This window comes from Nycticebus coucang, chromosome 5 (assembly GCF_027406575.1).
Source record: "Nycticebus coucang isolate mNycCou1 chromosome 5, mNycCou1.pri, whole genome shotgun sequence".
Lineage (NCBI taxonomy): Eukaryota > Metazoa > Chordata > Mammalia > Primates > Lorisidae > Nycticebus > Nycticebus coucang.
The window spans coordinates 16023148-16041123 of record NC_069784.1 but is presented as its reverse complement, the minus strand read 5'-3'; the positions used below and the strand labels follow the sequence as shown (position 1 = coordinate 16041123).

The 17976-nt window shown below is 38.5% G+C and overlaps 1 protein-coding gene across 4 annotated transcripts in view; it reads right to left on the bottom strand.

The window, feature by feature from the left end:
• The window catches only part of SAMD13 (sterile alpha motif domain containing 13), a 41216-nt gene extending 23707 nt beyond the window's left edge, over positions 1-17509 (bottom strand). For 2 of the 4 annotated variants that reach the window (XM_053592735.1, XM_053592734.1), the window contains exons 1-2: positions 17364-17509; positions 15892-15976 (exon numbers count right to left, since the gene is read on the bottom strand). In XM_053592735.1, the coding sequence (XP_053448710.1) occupies positions 15892-15944 (53 nt within the window). In that variant the 5' untranslated portion in view covers positions 15945-15976; positions 17364-17509. Of the gene's footprint in view, positions 1-15891; positions 15981-17363 lie in introns of those variants that run through there. The other 2 variants (XM_053592733.1, XM_053592736.1) reach the window with 1 other exon arrangement.
• Between the last annotated feature and the right edge of the window lie 467 nt (positions 17510-17976).

Genomic DNA, 17976 nt, shown 5'->3' with positions numbered 1-17976 from the left:
TTTGCACCAATAGTACTCAGAGACCTGATTCAAACATACTTCCAGTTTGCACCGATGGTACTCAGAGACCTGATTCAAACATACTTCCAGTTTGCACCGATAGTTCTCAGAGACCTGATTCAAACATACTTCCAGTTTGCACCGATGGTACTCAGAGACCTGATTCAAACATACTTCCAGTTTGCACCGATGGTACTCAGAGACCTGATTCAAACATACTTCCAGTTTGCACTGAGACTTAACAGAGCAACTTTCTGCCCTTGCCCACGTCCATGGCTCTGCTTATGTCACTCAAAGCCTTTCTGTTTGACTTCTAAGGATTGGAGGCCACGCATTTTTTTTAAAGGTACCAGTTAGATGTCTCCTTCAAAATATCTCCAACTAATATTTTATTCCAATCATTAGTTAAGTTTTTTTTTTTCCTTTGAGACAGAGTCTCACTCTGTTGCCCTGAGTAGAGAGTGCCCTGGAGTCCTAGCTCACAGCAACCTCAAACTCTTGGGCTCAAGAGATCCTCCTGTCTCAACCTCCGAGTAGCTGAGACTACAGGCATCCACCACAGCCGTCTGGCTAGTTTTTCTATTTTTAGTAGAGAAGGAGTCTCGCTCTTGCTCAGGCTGATCTCAAACTCCTGAGCTCAAGTCATCTGCCAGCCTTATCCTCCCACAGTGCTAGGATCACAAGCGTGGGCCTCCCCCGTGGGCGAGTTAATTAGTTTTAACAAGCCTATTAAGAGCCAGGCCCTTGATAAGCATTAGGAAACTCAGAGTCTAATCAAAAGTTTAATCCTGATTCAGCTGTGAGATGAAGAGGGTCACATTTGTTCCCTGCCTTATTCCACAAAAGTGGTTGAGGAACTGGGCAGATAGATGGATGGAAAGCCTGTAAGTCAGGCTGCACTGTAGGTGTGTGGATGAGTCTATGGAGCTCAGCAGGATGAGAGTCTGGATCAGCAGCAAGGCCAGGAACAGGCACCCGGCCAGCTGGAGATGCCTCCTGCACCATTTCTTTCCTCGGTAACACAACACGTATCTTCCCGCAGGCTAACAGCTCTCCTCTGGAATCTCATAGCATTGTCCTTGGCATAACTCTGCCTGGAATATCTCCCCAGCCCATCTTTCAGAAGACAAAGGATCCTATAAACAGTCTCTTTTCCTAGCTCTTGTTATCTTTCCAATACAAAGAAAATCCTCTGAAGTAGTACAAATAAGTATATGCCTTTCAAGGGGACTCACTGAACATTTTTATTCACTATCAGATACAGCCCATGCCAAACATTTCATGTGAACATATGAACATTTCATATCCAATCTTTAACACCAAAGACAACAACCTGGAGACTGCTGTAAGAGCTTTCCCTCCCTGTTCTGAGCCCCAGAACAGTGACCACTATCCCAAAGGATGAGGTGTGGCCTTATCACTTACACAAACTCGGTTTCCCTTCTCTAGGGATCTCCGTAGCAAGACAGAAGCTATGTAGAAAACAGCAGCCCTGAAGGGGCTGTATGAAATGTATAAAGATACAGAGGGAATATGAATTCTGCTGGCCTTCCCTGAAGCTCTTGTTAATCTCACATTTTAAAATGTGATGTCTCGATGTGCTTAGCTTGTCAGTTTTGTGAGTTTTACTCTTCTGAAATACACACTACTTTAAGTCAGTTATTAGCAGTGGATAAAGTAATATAAACCAAAACAATAAACAGACTCAATTCTTAACCCAAGTTATCATTTAATTAAAGGGAATACTCAAACAGTTATTTATAATAGGACCATATATCAGAATGAACAGCTATAAAATATTAAGAAATGAATTTTAGCTTCTGTAAGAAAAATAAAACTCTACCAATTACGAGTACCACTATTAACGCATGCCGATTATCCATATTTAAGAAATCACTCAACAAATAAACAGTGGACTCGAGCAGAACCATAGACCAAATGGACCTAACAGACATGTAGAGAACATTCAACCCAATCACTGCAGAACAGACGTTCTTCTCAAGCACACGTATCTTCTTCAAGATAGATCAGGTTAGGTCACAAAACAAATATTAACAAGTTTAAGAACACTGAAATGTTACCAAATATCTGTTTTGAATGCACTGGAATGAAACCAGAAATTAACAGCAGAAGGAAAACTGAAAAATTCATAAATATGTAGAAATTAAACAACATGCTTTTGAACAACCAATGGGTCAAAGAGCAAATCGAAAGTGAAATTAGAAAAAATCTTGAGACAAATGAAAAGAAAAATACAATATACTAAACTTACAGAACGCAACAAAAATAGTCCCAAGAGAGAAGACTGTCACCATAGACACTTATACTATTATAAAAGTAATAAATATAGCAAGTAAACAACCTAACTTTATACCTCAAGGAAGTAGATAAAAGATGCACTAAACCCAAAGTTAGCAGAAGGAAGTAAGAAAGATCAGATCAGAAACAAATGAAACAGAATCGAAAAACAATAGAAAACAATTAACAAAACTGTAAGTTGGCTTTTTGAAAAGACAAAATCGACAAACTTTTAAAAGACTAAGAAAAAAAGAGAGCAAATTCAAATAAATAAAACAAATAAAAAGGCATTACAACTAATGTCACAGAAATAAGAAGGATCATAAAAGACTACTATAAACAATTATAGGTCAACAAAGTTAGATAAGTTAGAAGAAATGGATAAGTTCATAGATACATGTAAGACTGAATCATGAAGAAATGGAAAACCTAAACAGACCTATAGCTGATGAGGAGATTGAATCAGAAATCAAAAACATCCCGCAGAATAAAAACCCATGGCAACATGGATTCACTGGAGAATTTTACAAAACATTTAAGGAAGAATTAGTGACAATCCTTCTCAAACCCTTCTAAAAAACTGAAAATCTGAACTCACTTTACGAGGCCATCATTATCCTTATAACAAAGCCAGATAAACACACCGTAAGAAAAGAAAATTATGATAGAGGGAGATTACCTTAATATAAGAAAGGCCGCATGTGAAAACACTCCAGCTAACACCATATTCAATAGTGAAAAAAGTGAAATCTTTTCCATTAAGATCAGGAACAAGGTAAGGATTCCTGTTTTTGTCACTTCTATTCTGCTAATATTGGAACTCCTAGCCAGAGCAATTAGGCAACAAAAAGAAACAACAGGCATCCAACCTAGAAAGGAAAAAGTGTAACTGTCCCTATTTACAAATAATAAGATCTTATATACAGAAAATCCTAAAGATGCCCCCCACCTACACACACAAAACACCTATTCGAATTAACACACAAATTCAGTAAAGTCACAGGATACAAAATCAACATACAAAAAATCAGCTGCATTTCTTCTTTTCTTTCTTTCTTTTTTTTTTTAAGAGACAGAGTCTTACTTTGTCACTCTCGGTAGAGTGCCAGGGCATCACAGCTCACAGCAACCTCTACCTCCTGGGCGTAGGTGATTTTCTTGCCTCAGCCTCCCGAGTAGCTGGGACTACAGGCATCCATCACAATGCCAGCTATTTTTTTGTTGCAGTTTGGCTGGGGCTGGGTTTGAACCCACCACCCTCAGTATATGAGGCCGGCACCCTATTCATTAAGCCACAGGTGCCATCCCAATCAGCTGCATTTCTATATGCTAATATGAACTATCTGAAAAGGAAACTAGGAAAACAATCCCATTTACAATATCATCAAAAAGAGGAACATACATGGGAATAATCTTAACCAAGGAAGAGAAAGACCTGCATACTGAAAACCATAAAAAATTATTAAAGGAATTAAAGAAGATACAAACAAATGGAAAGATATCCAAAGTTCACGGATGGAAAACTTAACATTGTTGAAATGTCTATACTACCTCAAACATCCCACTGATTCAATGTAATCCCTATAAAGATATTTTGTATACAAATAGAAAAATAATTTTAATATTCATATGGAACCAGAAAAGACACAGAATAGGCAAAACAAACTTGAAAAATAACAAAGCTGGTGGCAGCACACTTCCTGATTTTGAAATACATTATAAAGCTACAGTAATTAAAACAATGTGGTACTGGCATAAAGACAGACATATAGACCAATGGAACAGAATAGAGAGCCCCGCCTAAAAATAAATGTGTACATTGTCAAGTGATTTTTGACAAGGTTGCCAACAACACAAAATGGGTAAAGTCTCTTCAACTACTGGTGTTGAGAAAACTGGATATCCACATGCAAAAGGGTGAAATTGGATCTTACACTACACACAACAATCAACTCAAAATGGATTAAAGACTTAAATGTAAGGGCTGAAATGGTAAAATTCCTAGAGGAAAACATAGGGGAAAGGCTTCAAGACATTGGTTTTGGCAATGGTTTCATGGATATAACCCCAAAGCACAGACAACAAAAACAGAAACAGACAAGTGGGAGTACTTAAAACTACAAAGCTTCTGTACAGCAAAAGAAACAATCAATGCACTGAAAAGGTAACCCACGGAATGGGAGAAGGTATCTGCAAACTATATAACTTATAAGAGGTTAATTTCTAAAGTACATAAGGAACTCGTGGCAAAAAACCCTAGTAACCCAGTGAAAAAACAGTTTAAGGACTTAGGTAGGTGTGTCTCAAAAGAAGACACACAAATGGCCAACAAGTAAATGAAAAGAGGGTCAAGGTAACTAATCATCACAGAAATGCAAATCATGCTTACAACGGGATAGTACCTCACACCTGTTAGGATACTATTATTGAAACAACAAAGACATGTACGCTGGGATGTGGATAAATGGGAACCCTGTACATTGTTGGCGGGAATGCAAAATGGTGCAGCCACTGTGGAAAACAGTATCTAAGTTCCTCAAAAAATAAAAAATAGAACTACTTTGTGGCCCAATAATCTCACTTCAAGGTATTTATCCCAAAGAGTTGCAAGCAGGTTCTCAAAGAGATATTAGTACAGTCACTCTCATGGCAGCACCATTCACAGGAGCCAAGATGGGGAAACAATGGAACAAAAAAATACAGCACACACAGACAATGGAGCTTTAGTCATCCTTAGAAAAGAAAGGAAACGTTTCACCTGTGACAAAACGGATGCACCTAGCAGACACTGTGCTAAATGAAATAAACCAATCACAGAAACACAAATCCCATGTGATGCTACTTAGACTACATATGAGGTATCTAAATAATCAAAACCACAGGAGCAAAGGACAGAATGGTTGTGGGGACTGAGAAAGGAGCAGAGAGCAGACGAATGGGCATCATGGAGACAGCGTGCCCAGAAACTACCGGGAAAGCTGGATAAAACTCCCTCCTTGCTGTGACAGAACACACACTTACATCCCGATGACTATTTATGTGACACTGCAGGACAGGACTGGGAGTAAATGAACAAGAGCTGAGGCTGGTAATCAGGCACACAGTGACCTCCACCAGTCTCCCATTCCGCCTTCTCCGAGGAGCAGGACCAGGCTTTAAATGTCCAAAGAAATAAGCAAGAAAAGAACCAGTGATCCCATCGCAGGCTGGGCAAGGGACTTGAAGAGAAACTTCTCTGAAGAAGACAGGCGCGCGGCCTACAGACATATGAAAAAATGCTCATCATCTTTAATCATCAGAGAAATGCAAATCAAAACTACTTTGAGATATCATCTAACTCCAGTAAGATTAGTCTATATCACAAAATCCCAAGACCAGAGATGTTGGCGTGGATGTGGAGAAAAGGGAATGCTTCTATACTGCTGGTGGGAATGCAAATTAATACATTCCTTTTGGAAAGATGTTTGGAGAACACGTAGAGATGTAAAAATAGATCTGCCATTCAATCCTATAATTCCTCTACTAGGCATATACCCAGAAGACCAAAAATCACATCATAACAAAGATATTTGTACCGGAATGTTTATTGCAGCCCAATTCATAATTGCTAAGTCATGGAAAAAGCCCAAGTGCCCATCGATCCATGAATGGATTAATAAATTGTGGTATATGTACACCATGGAATATTATGCAGCCTTAAAGAAAGATGGAGACTTTACCTCTTTCATGTTTACATGGATGGAGTTGGAACATATTCTTCTTAGTAAAGTATCTCAAGAATGGAAGAAAAAATATCCAATGTACTCAGCCCTACTATGAAACTAATTTATGGCTTTCACATGAAAGCTATAACCCAGTTACAACCTAAGAACAGGGAGAAGGGGGAAAGGGAGGGGAGGGAGGGGGAAGGTCGGCAGAGGGAGGGAGACTGGTGGGATTACACCTGCGGTGCATCTTACCAGGGTATATGTGAAACTTAGTAAATGCGGAATGTAAATGTCTTAGCACAATAACTAAGAAAATGCCAGGAAGGCTATGTTAACCAGAGTGATGAAAATGTGTCAAACGGTCTACGAAACCAGGGTATGGTGCCCCATGATCACATAAATGTACACAGCTATGATTTAATAATAAAAAAAAAAAACAAAGAAATACCTTAAAGTGATTTAATACTGAGTCTGAGCTTATAACTTTGTTCAGTTATAAAGGGCTTATACTCTTGCACAAAAAAAAAAAAAAAAACAATTTTTTCAATGGATTTATGGCTATTTTCAGTTGCAGAAGTTTTGTTAGAATATTATGAGAAAAGACTAAAAGGGTACCTCACAAAAAGTGAAAGATTTTCCCATCCAGCCACCAACTGCCTTTGTCTTTCTAACAAAACCTAAGACCAACTGATTCAAAATTTGAAGAATCACAAGAATTCGTTTTAGTGTTGGACGAAAGTACAACATAAAAGATACTGCCTAATACTTGAGGTATGTTTTATTTCAAAAGACTTCAGATTATGAAGAAACATCAATTTATGGCCTGAAAACCTAAACTTGTGGTTTAGGTATTTTAAAACTTTTAACTCTACGGAAGAATTATTTCCATTAGACGTAAAAAATTAAATTTTATCTAGATGGATGGTGCTTCAGTAATGTTAGCATTTTAAGAAATCTACATTTATTGTAATTTTAAAATAAGAGGCCAGTGTTCCCCATATTGCTTCATTCTACTCTGTGATGCCTGTTATCTGAAGCGACTCTTGGAAAGTGTCATGGAAACCACTGTTAAATTGTTCAGTATATATTTCCAAATGCTTTGTATCCACACCGATTAATGGAACTGTTAAAAGAAATAAAGACAATGAATTTAATAATTTGGGTTTTTTTTTTTGCTAATGCTCCTTGGTTAAGTCAGGGAAGAGATTTACAAAGACTGATTGTACTGTTAAAATAAATTCAGGATTTTACTGAAACAAAAGGAATGCTTGTTCAATATTTAAGGATTAGAAACAAAAATGGCAAAGTAATTTATGTTTTCTAATCTATATTACACCGCATATGAGTGAGCTGAATTTGAAACTCTAAGGAAAGAAAAAGCTGATTTTTGACCTGCTAACCAGGCACAAAGTTTTATGCTGAAAATGGAACTTTTCAGAGTATAGCTGTGGTACTGGTCCTGTGTCCCATTAGGAAGCCGGGCCGCACAGCAAGAGGTGACAGTGGGTAAGAAAACAAAGCTTCATCTGTGTTTACAGCCGCTCCCTCCCACACATCACTGCCTGAGCTCCACTTCCCGTCACATCAGTGGCGACACTACATTCTCACGGGAGCGGGAACCCAACAGTAACCCTGCATGTGAGGGACTGAGGTTGTGTGCTCCTTATGAGAATCTAATGCCTGATGATCTGAGGCGGAGATGTAATGCGCTTGAATCATCCTCAAACCATCTCCCCAAACTCAAGTCTGTGGAAAAACTGTCTTCCATGAAACTGGTACCTGGTGCCAAAAAGTTTGGGGACTGCTGGAGTATGAGACAATAAGAATAAGAATTATATACGTTTTTCTAACATGGACAAACTTCAAGAAAATGTGAAGAATGACTTATTGACATTGATAAACTTATAGATGCTTATTAATTTATGCAATACAATGAATTCAATGTTAATAATATTGAGTTAACTGGTACATTAGTAAATTAATTTTAACAGATATAATTATGAAACCAATATGCTTTTGCTTCAATGTCAAATCAACACAAACCAGTTGTGTGAACGTAGATGCAAACATTGTTAACAAAATAATTTTTCGGTACTTGATTCAGTTATTAGAATACTTTTAAGTATACTTGGAATGATATGAGTATGTGATTTGACTCTTTGAACTACGATTTTTGAAATCTAAATGCAGATCAAGTAAGTCCAATGAAAATTTTGTGTCCAGACTGATAGAGATGTGAAATACACAAAAGATTGTTAAAATTTAGTATAAAATGTAAAAATATCTCATTAGTCACGTTATGTTGATTACATGCAAAAATAACTTTGAGTATGTTAAGTTAAACAAAATATATTTTATTTCACTTATTTGAATACGACCACAAGAAAATGTGAAGTTATGTATATGGCTCAGGTTTTATTTCTACTGGGTAATAATGATATATATCCAGAAATGGGATTGGGAAGTTATAAAATAGTTGATTGCTCAGCACTAGAAAATAATTGCTAAATTGTTTTGCGAAGCTGGCAGACGCCTTAACACCTCCACTAGTACCTTCGATTGTAAATTCAAATCCTAATGACTAGTGGTGCCACATTTTAAAATTTTTGCTAAGTGAACGGGAAGGGGCATGTTTCTATGATCTTGATTTACATTTTCTTGGTCTCTAACGGTGACATCTCTTCAGATGTTAACTGGCCACATGTATATATATTTCCTCTTTTATGGAATGTCTGCTCATGTTTTAGCCATTTCTCTGTGGCATTTTTCTGTTTGTGTTTTTCTTATTGATTTCTTGGTTTTTACTGTGGAAGACCCTGAACATAAATATAAAATTCGCTTATTCTTGCACTTCAGAATGGGTTCAAGGAGAATCTAAGCCTTGATGATTGCCATTCCAAAATCATATTGATTTGTAATATATGGAATAATAGAGATCTGAACAAGAATCCACATTAGAGATGGAAGAGTTTTGTTGGTCAAGGCTAAGAGACTTTAGCAGAAATAAATGAAAGAAGGGTAAAAGGCAGGAAGGAGAGGTTTGCTTAAAACTGTCAGAGTACAGCATTTATCCCATCACGGTCATTTAGGTCAACAGACTCCATAAATCAGAAGACCTGAAATGTTGAGCTTCAATCATCCTTTTCTTCCTCTTATAGCAATGACAGAAAAATAGGGATCCACACTGGGAATAAACCTGCTCCAAGATGGCCTAAAACCAGACCCATTCCAGTTTATGATACTGAGTGAGGAGGATAGTTATAAGACAAAAGTTATATGGAGAAAAAAGAATGAACGTGGGGTCCAAAGAGCTGGGTTCAAACCTCAGGCTTGCCACTTCCTCACGTGATTTTTAAATGGTCACTTCTGTGTTTACTTATTTATTTTTTAAAGGCTGCAATATATACACCATATCAAATGTCACTATGATTAAATGAGATAACATTTGTGAAGGCAAATTAGCAGTAAGTACTCTGATGTTCTCTGAATTAGAAAATAAAGACTGTAATTACTACGTAACTATAGAATTTCGAAGTGCTTTCTTTCAATCCTCATAGCAACTCTCCAATTTTACTTCACATTCAAGAGAGCCGAGGCAAAGTGAAATTAGATGATTTATTTATTACATATTCTTCTGCTGGTGAAGAAAGGAAAGCAAAGTCAAACTCAAGTCTTCTGAAACTAAAACTTGGTGAGGTCAAGAGTTCTCTCCATTGCAAGGTCATGCTTACCATGACACCACACCCCCTCCCACCCCTACCAGGTCTCCAAATCCAAGCTCGGAGTATTGCTTCTTTCCTAAAGGAAGAAACATTTTCTCCTCCAACTAATAAACTGGCTTTATTTTTTTAGGCTTTTTTTTTTTTAATTTCAGACTTACAGAGAAGTTGCAAGAATAGTACAAAAATCCCATATGCCCAGATTCCCCCAAATGTTAATATTTTACCACATTTGTTTTATTCTTCCTCTCCCCGCCCCTTTCCTATGATATATAAAGCAAGAGGCAAGAGAAGGAAAGCAGAGGAAGCTCCAGATTGAAATATTTAAAAACTCATAGTCTTTTTGAAGTCTTAAAGTAGAAAGAACCAGGACAAATATGTAAACTAGTTTCTGATACCAAGAGGTCACCTGTCATATGTTCCTCATGAGGACGTTAGCTTAGAGCAGTGGTTCTCACCTGAGAACGGTTTTGCCCCTCGGGGAACATCAGGCAATGCCTGGGGACAGTTTTTGATTGTCAAGACTGGAGAGGGGTACAACTGGCACGTAGTTCAGAAAACAGAGATGCGGCTAAATACACTAAAGGCACAGAACAGCCCCTTCCACACACGGCCTTAAGACACTGTTTACACCTTAGGGATCCTGCATCAAAATCTAACCCTTCCCTGTCCAACAGGTTAGCCACCAGCAGCTATGTAAACTAACTGGAACGTCCAGTCAGAACAGAGAACAGGAGCTGTATTTACTCTGCTGCCTGAAACAACTGAAAAAACATACATACAACATCTGAAACAATACATGGGACTCAAAAACATTGGTCATAGGCAGTCAAGGACAGAGATTTCTAAGAGATGGGAAACCAGCAAGGTAAGCCCTGAGGAAGGTTCTCTGGCTGAGCACAGACAACGTGGGGGTCTGCAGAGGCTGCCCCTGAGGAAGTTTCTCTGGCTGTGCATGAGAAAACGTGGGGGTCTGCAGAGGCTGCCCCTGAGGAAGGTTCTCTGGCTGAGCACAGACAACGTGGGGGTCTGCAGAGGCTGCCCCTGAGGAAGTTTCTCTGGCTGTGCATGAGAAAACGTGGGGGTCTGCAGAGGCTGCCCCTGAGGAAGGTTCTCTGGCTGAGCACAGACAACGTGGGGGTCTGCAGAGGCTGCCCCTGAGGAAGTTTCTCTGGCTGAGCACAGAGAGAACATGGGGTCTGCAGAGGCTGCCCCTGAGGAAGGTTCTCTGGCTGAGCACAGAGAATGTGGGGTCTGCAGAGGCTGCCCCTGAGGAAGGTTCTCTGGCTGAGCACAGAGAATGTGGGGTCTGCAGAGGCTGCCCCTGAGGAAGGTTCTCTGGCTGTGCATGAGAGAATGTGGGGTCTGCAGAGGCTGCCCCTGAGGAAGGTTCTCTGGCTGTGCATGAGAGAATGTGGGGTCTGCAGAGGCTGCCCCTGAGGAAGGTTCTCTGGCTGTGCATGAGAGAATGTGGGGTCTGCAGAGGCTGCCCCTGAGGAAGGTTCTCTGGCTGTGCATGAGAGAAGTGGGGGTCTGCAGAGGCTGCCCCTGAGGAAGGTTCTCTGGCTGTGCATGAGAGAATGTGGGGTCTGCAGAGGCTGCCCCTGAGGAAGGTTCTCTGGCTGTGCATGAGAGAAGTGGGGGTCTGCAGAGGCTGCCCCTGAGGAAGGTTCTCTGGCTGTGCATGAGAGAATGTGGGGTCTGCAGAGGCTGCCCCTGAGGAAGGTTCTCTGGCTGTGCATGAGAGAATGTGGGGTCTGCAGAGGCTGCCCCTTGAGGATTCAGCAGAGTCCTGATCAGCAGCTGCATGTGAAGAAACTACCTGAGGTGGGAAACCACCCTGCGGAGTTTAAAGGGAACAATCCTTGGAGAAAATGCAAGGATGGAAATAGTACCTTTTCCTGCCTTTTTCAGAGAAGAAAATCTCATAATTCAGGAGCACTGATTAGAGTATGCCTCAGTAAAAGGGGGGCTGGGGGGTGGTTTCCCTTAGACTAAATACAGCTCTGGTCCTGCCTAACGAAATTTAAAAGCAAAACTTAAAAGGATGAAACTGTTTCCAAGTAAGTTAACAGCATCTCAGTATATATATTGAGCACATCTACAGAAGTACAAAAATATCCAGCACCCAACAAGGTAAAATTCACAATGTTTGACATTCAATCAAAAATTACCAGCCATGCAAGGAAGCAGAAAAATACAACCCATAATGGGAAGAAAGGGAATCAATTGAAACTGATTAAGAAATGATACAAATGATAGAATGGGTAAACAAAGACATCGAGACAGTTATTATGGCCAGAGAAAATAATGAATACTGTAAGTAGAGCCACAGGAGACATAAAAAGGACCCAAGGTGAACTTCTGGAGAGGAAAAATATATGAAATGAGAAATGGGTGGCATTAATAGCATATTAGGTGTTTTAGAAGAAAAGGTTAGTGGACTTGAACACAAATCAATAGAAGCTATCCAAAATGAAACACAGTGAAAAAAGATTTAAAAAAGGAACAGAACATCAGTGAATTATGGACAATATGAAATAATGAAATATACACATAATTGGAGTCCCCAGTGGAGAATGGGGAGGAACCAGAAAAATGTGAAAAATAATGGCTGACAATTTTCCAAACTTGAGGAAAACGAGGCCGACACACAGATCCAAGAAACAAAAACCAAGAAACATAAAAAAAAAAAAAAAATCACACCAAGCCTTCCAATCTAACTGCTTAAAATGCCAATGAAAAGGATTAAATGTTAAAAGCATGACAAGAAATGACATATATACCCAAAAGAACAAAGATAAGCAAAACGCTAAGATAAGAAACAAAACAAGGCGGCCTGCTCTAACCATATTTTCACCTTTTCACTGGAAGTTCTACTCAGTGAAATAAGAAAGGAGAAAGAAATAAAAGGCATCCAGATTGGGAAGGAAAAGGTAAAACTGTCCTTTTAATCTATAAGATATAATTCTGTAGTTGAAAATTGATGACAGAATCTACCAAAAGCTACTAGAAACAATAGGTGAGTTTACTAAGGCTGTGGCCTACAAGATAAAGATACAAAAATCAATGGCAGAACCTCCGTAAGCTGACGGCCCAGAGAACTGTAACAGGCTGGTCAACATAAGGAACTAAGCCTACTATACTGATATGTCTACGAAAATTAGGTCAACTTAAGGAGGTAGCCAATGTAGGGAGGTTCTACCATTTACACTGAAATCAATAATTGAAAATTCAAGTTAAAAAAGCAATACTACTTAAAATAGCATCAAAACATGAAATATGTAGAGATAAATCTGACAAAAAAACGTAAGATTTGTACACTGAAAGCTACACAACATTGCTGAAAGAAATTAAAAACCTAAGCAGATTGAGAAAAATACTGTGTTAATTTGTTGGAAGATGTAGTTAAGATGTTAACTCTCTCCACATGGATTTATAATTCAATGCGATGCCTTCTGAAATGCCAGTAGGTTTGGTGTTTGTTTGTTGTTTTTTGGTGGAAATTGACAAGTTGATTCTAAGGTTCATATAGAAATGTAAAGATTCAAAACAATCTTGAATGAGAAAAGCAAAGCTGGACAGCAAAGACTACCTGATTTCAAATTACAATTATCAAAACAGTGTTATATTTGCATATCAATGTACAGAAAAAAACAAGGGCATAGAGAGTTTAGAAATAGACCCACAGATATGCGATCAATTATTTTTCAAACAAGTTGCAAAAGGGTTTGAATAAATCATGCTGAAAATATTGGATATCCGTAAGCACAAAACAAAACCACTTCAATCCCTATCTCATTCCACAAACAAAAATTAACTCAAAACCATAGTCCTACATCCTAAAACCTAAAGGCATAAAAGCTCTAGTAGAAAACACAGGAGAAAATCATTGAGACCATATGGTAGGCAAAGATTCCTTAAATGTGATACCGAACCACTATCCGTAAAAGAAAAAATCGATAAATGGGGCTTCATAAAAATTTAAGAACTTCTATACTTTGAAAGACACTGTAGAAATCATAAAAGGACAAGCTGCATACTAGGAGAAGATATTTCCAAATCACATATAGGATAAAGACCTTATATTCATAATATATAAAAACTCTCTATAAATATGAGAAAAACTAAACCAATAAAAATATGAGGAAAATATTTGAACAATATTTCACCTAAGAAGATACATGATGGCAAATAGACACGGGAAAAGGGGCTTCACATCACTGGTCATTCGGGAAATAATAATTAAAACCACATCTAATATAATGTGCAAAAAAGATTGGTCTTACCAAGTTAGTGAAGACATGTTTAGAACACACACATACTCTCAGACAGTGGTGGCAGGAATGTAAATATCAAGCAGTTTGGAAAACCATTGGGCAGTTTTTAAAAAAGTCAAACCGTACACCTATCATACAGCCCAGCCAATTCCATTCTTAAGTATTTATGGAAGAAAAATGACCGTGTATGTCCACATAGCCACACACATGAGGGATGCAACTTTATTTGTAACATCTAAGAAATGGAGACAATCCAAATGTCCATCACACTGTGAATGGAGAAACAGTAAGCAATCTGTCTATCTACACAATGAAATAGTACTCAGTAGTAAAAAGTAATGAGCTATTGATACATACGATAATGTGGATAAATCTCAAATTACTTATGTGGAGTAGAACACCCATACCCCCCCCCCACACACAACACACACGTTCATTTATACAAAATTCTAAAAAATGAGAACTAATGTATAACGACTGGGGAAGAGGGCACAGGAAAGGTCCGCAGGGAGAAATAACAAAAGTTGTAAGGAAACTGGGGATGATGAGTGCTTTCATTATCTTAATTGGGGTAATAGTTCCATTGATGTACACAAATATCATAACTCAGCAAATTTTATAGTTTAAACACGTGATTATATGTCAATTGTACTGCAATAAAGCTGTTCACTTTAAAATGGATTGAAATTAAGAAAAAGTTGGTCAACCACACTAGTCACATTTCTAGTTCTTAATAGCCTTTTGTGGCTCGTGGCTACCATCTTAGCTCAAATACAGAACACTTCCATCAGTGCTGAAATCACTGCCAGGCAGCAAGGGTCCAACTCACACAGAAAAAAGCATCCATTTCTTTCATTCCCCTACATCCACCTATCCCAAATTTCAAGAATGGTAACGAGCATGGCAACATGGCATAGCACTGATGTATAAATTACTCAAGAATTTTAAAAAACTGATTTTTATTAAGGTAATTTTAACGCTACTTTTCTGTGTAGCAAAATATATCTTCTATTCATAAACATACAGTACACTGTCTCCTCATTTAGATATCACAGCTTCTATGGATTACATTTAATTAGTTTCCTCCAAAGCTCAAGTTGATGGCAATTTTAAACTAAATGACACGGAAAGAAACACCCTCTTGGAATTTCCTTTCTGTAATCAAAGTAGTTATTGCTTTGATATAACGCCTAAATGAGAATATTCATTTTTTTCCTTATACTCACAGATATCTTTGTTTTGTTTTGAAATATTATGCTACATAACACAACTGAATTTTCCTACTTGAAAGAATCAAGAGTATAACTCTTACACAACACTTATAATCAAAAGTTTCCAATGTGAGAACAGACATTAAAATAGAACACTATGGTTTTCAGTGAAATGTTTCACGTTCGATGCACAGTTCATAAAATTAGGATAGAGAAGTTGTTCCAACTTAGTATTCTTACTGAAGCTTTTTCCCTTCCTGCACTATAGTTTTAGTTTTGAGAGTTAGAGGTGATTTTATTGGGGGGGGGGAACCAGACTCTATTTTCTGCCCCCCACCCTGTAGCCTAGACTTGCAAGGCAGAGGCTATGCTTGCTTGGAGTTTTTGTTTCAATATACAGAACGCAGGGCTGAAATCCTCAACTGTCTATGTTCCAAAGCCTGACTCACAAACCTTTCATAAACATTTTTATGTCTTAGTCATCTCTGTCTTAGAAATGGAATTCAGAGAGAGGTAACTGGGGGTGGGGGGAGAAGAGAGGCTGGTGGCCAGTACAGATAAACCAAGACAACCCCCCAACTGTGGTACTGTAGGTACACAAGCAAGAAGAATGAAAATAGAAACCAAGTCCCTCTGTTGTTTGCAGAAGCAGAACTCAGAAGCCAGCTTCACTTACTTTTTTACACCGACAGAGCCATTTTCCTTGTTTTCCATGTCAACAGATAGCATGGGAAGGCTGCAGGGTTCCTTTACTTCAGCAACTAATTAATAAGGGAGAAAAGCTTGTGTTTAATTCTTAGAAAGTGAGAGAAGAATATATATTCTGAGTCGGAAACACAATGCTCCCTTTTCCAGCTTCACAATAGTTCACGTATGTTTGTTTAAATCTCCAGTTCCCTCCGCGATCGGAGAGATGTGATTAAACCTAAAGAGCTGGAGACAAGATGGATTGGGGTGCTTTCATCTGGACTGGCACTCCCTGCCTCGACAATAAGCATTTGTACATGAAATTGAAGCCACGTTCAAAACAAGTGCTGTGTGAGTTGGCACAGCTTCCTCTGGGTGCCAAGCTCTCACTTAAGACACAGCAACTCACAAATGAGTCAAAGTAGAGAAATACAATCCCCCTTTTCCTGCCCACCTCCTACAGTGGGTTGTGATTTATATGTTTATATTATATATATATATTATATATATATATATTTTTTGTCCACTCCCCGTTCCTAGATTTTTTTCATTGCAATGCACAAGGGCTTTTGTCAGCAAGTATCCCCCTAGCTCATATATTCTCAATGAAAGCCTTAAAAACCCATCTGTGAGATGGCCATGCTGTGGCAAAGCAGGAAGCTCACAAAAATGCCAGATAGCCTTTATGCACAGAAAGGTGGTGTGTGTGTGTGTGTGTGTGAACGTGAGCGCACGTAAGGGAGAGGAGGAAGCTCATTACATTTATGAAAAATCATCAAAACATTTAAGGAGCTACAGTAGCATCTATCACTTTGTCTTTTTGTTTAGTAGGATGAGGACTGTGAAAAAAATAAAACCCTCCACAATTAATATGCAATTAGCAAGATGAAAAAGCTATGAACAAAACTGCTTTAAGAAAAAAAAAAAAAAGCCCTAAAACGTGTTTGTGCTTATTCAGCTGAAGCCATAAATTAAATACATTTCCTCCCAAATCACTTTATACTTGGGCACTCCTTCTCGAGGGATTACTCTGACATGGCAAGCGCATCATTTAGTATATTCACAAGATTTTATCACTGTTAGAGAAGTAGATGATTAACAAATAATGCTGTAAGTGTGGGATAATCTTCACTCCTGACACACACATCCACACACAAACTTCCAGTTGCTAAACCACTTTGATCATTGCTAGAGAAATCCAACATTTATATACACACAGAGATATTAGCATACACTCACACACGGTTACAGAGTAGACAGGAAGATAGTGCTGCTGCTTCATGCCAGAAAAGAAGGATTTCACTTCAGTTGGAAACTGTTACACAGTCACCATTTTCTAAGCATCTTAGAAAACAAAACAAAACAAAACACAATGATACTCTGTAATAATCATAGTACATTATTATCATTATTACTATTATTTCCCCCCCTTTTTGGTGGAAGAGTAAAAAGAAAACCTACCTACAAGCAACTAAAACATATCATTTTTTATAGGCTTATCAAGAACAGCCAAAGAAACCCCAATGTTTTCTTTCACAAAGTAGGCTGGCAAAGGAATTCAATAAGGAGGTACAATTTGACACAGTGAAATAAAACCAGGCTGGCTCTCAGCCAACATGACGTTAGGAATCACACACAAGCTGCACCAACTGCCTTCTGGTTCATGGCTGACTTTTTAAAGCTACAGTGTGCCTGTTCACTTTTGCTTAACTACCTTCAGCACAATTACTGCAAGTGAATGAAGCTCGAGTCCAAAACCCACAGAATTCTCCCTCCACCTGCCTTGTACAAAGAAAAACAAGCTGTCTCAATAGCCTCTTCTTTTCTCCCTCCCCTTCATTGTTGCTGCATGATACGGCTTTTGCCGTTGTTTTGAGCATGAATGTCATGTTTCCAACTATTTCTTTTTCTCCCCTGTGGGGGAAAACCGAAGAGAACCCAGCGCTCATGGGCTATTACCAGTGAACATGCCGAAGCTGCAGTCCTGTGTTCCTCTTTTTTTACTAATAGAGATTCGTGGACAAAGTTCCCAGGGCTGGCTTTTAAGTAATCTCTTTGTGAGAATAGGGAGAGC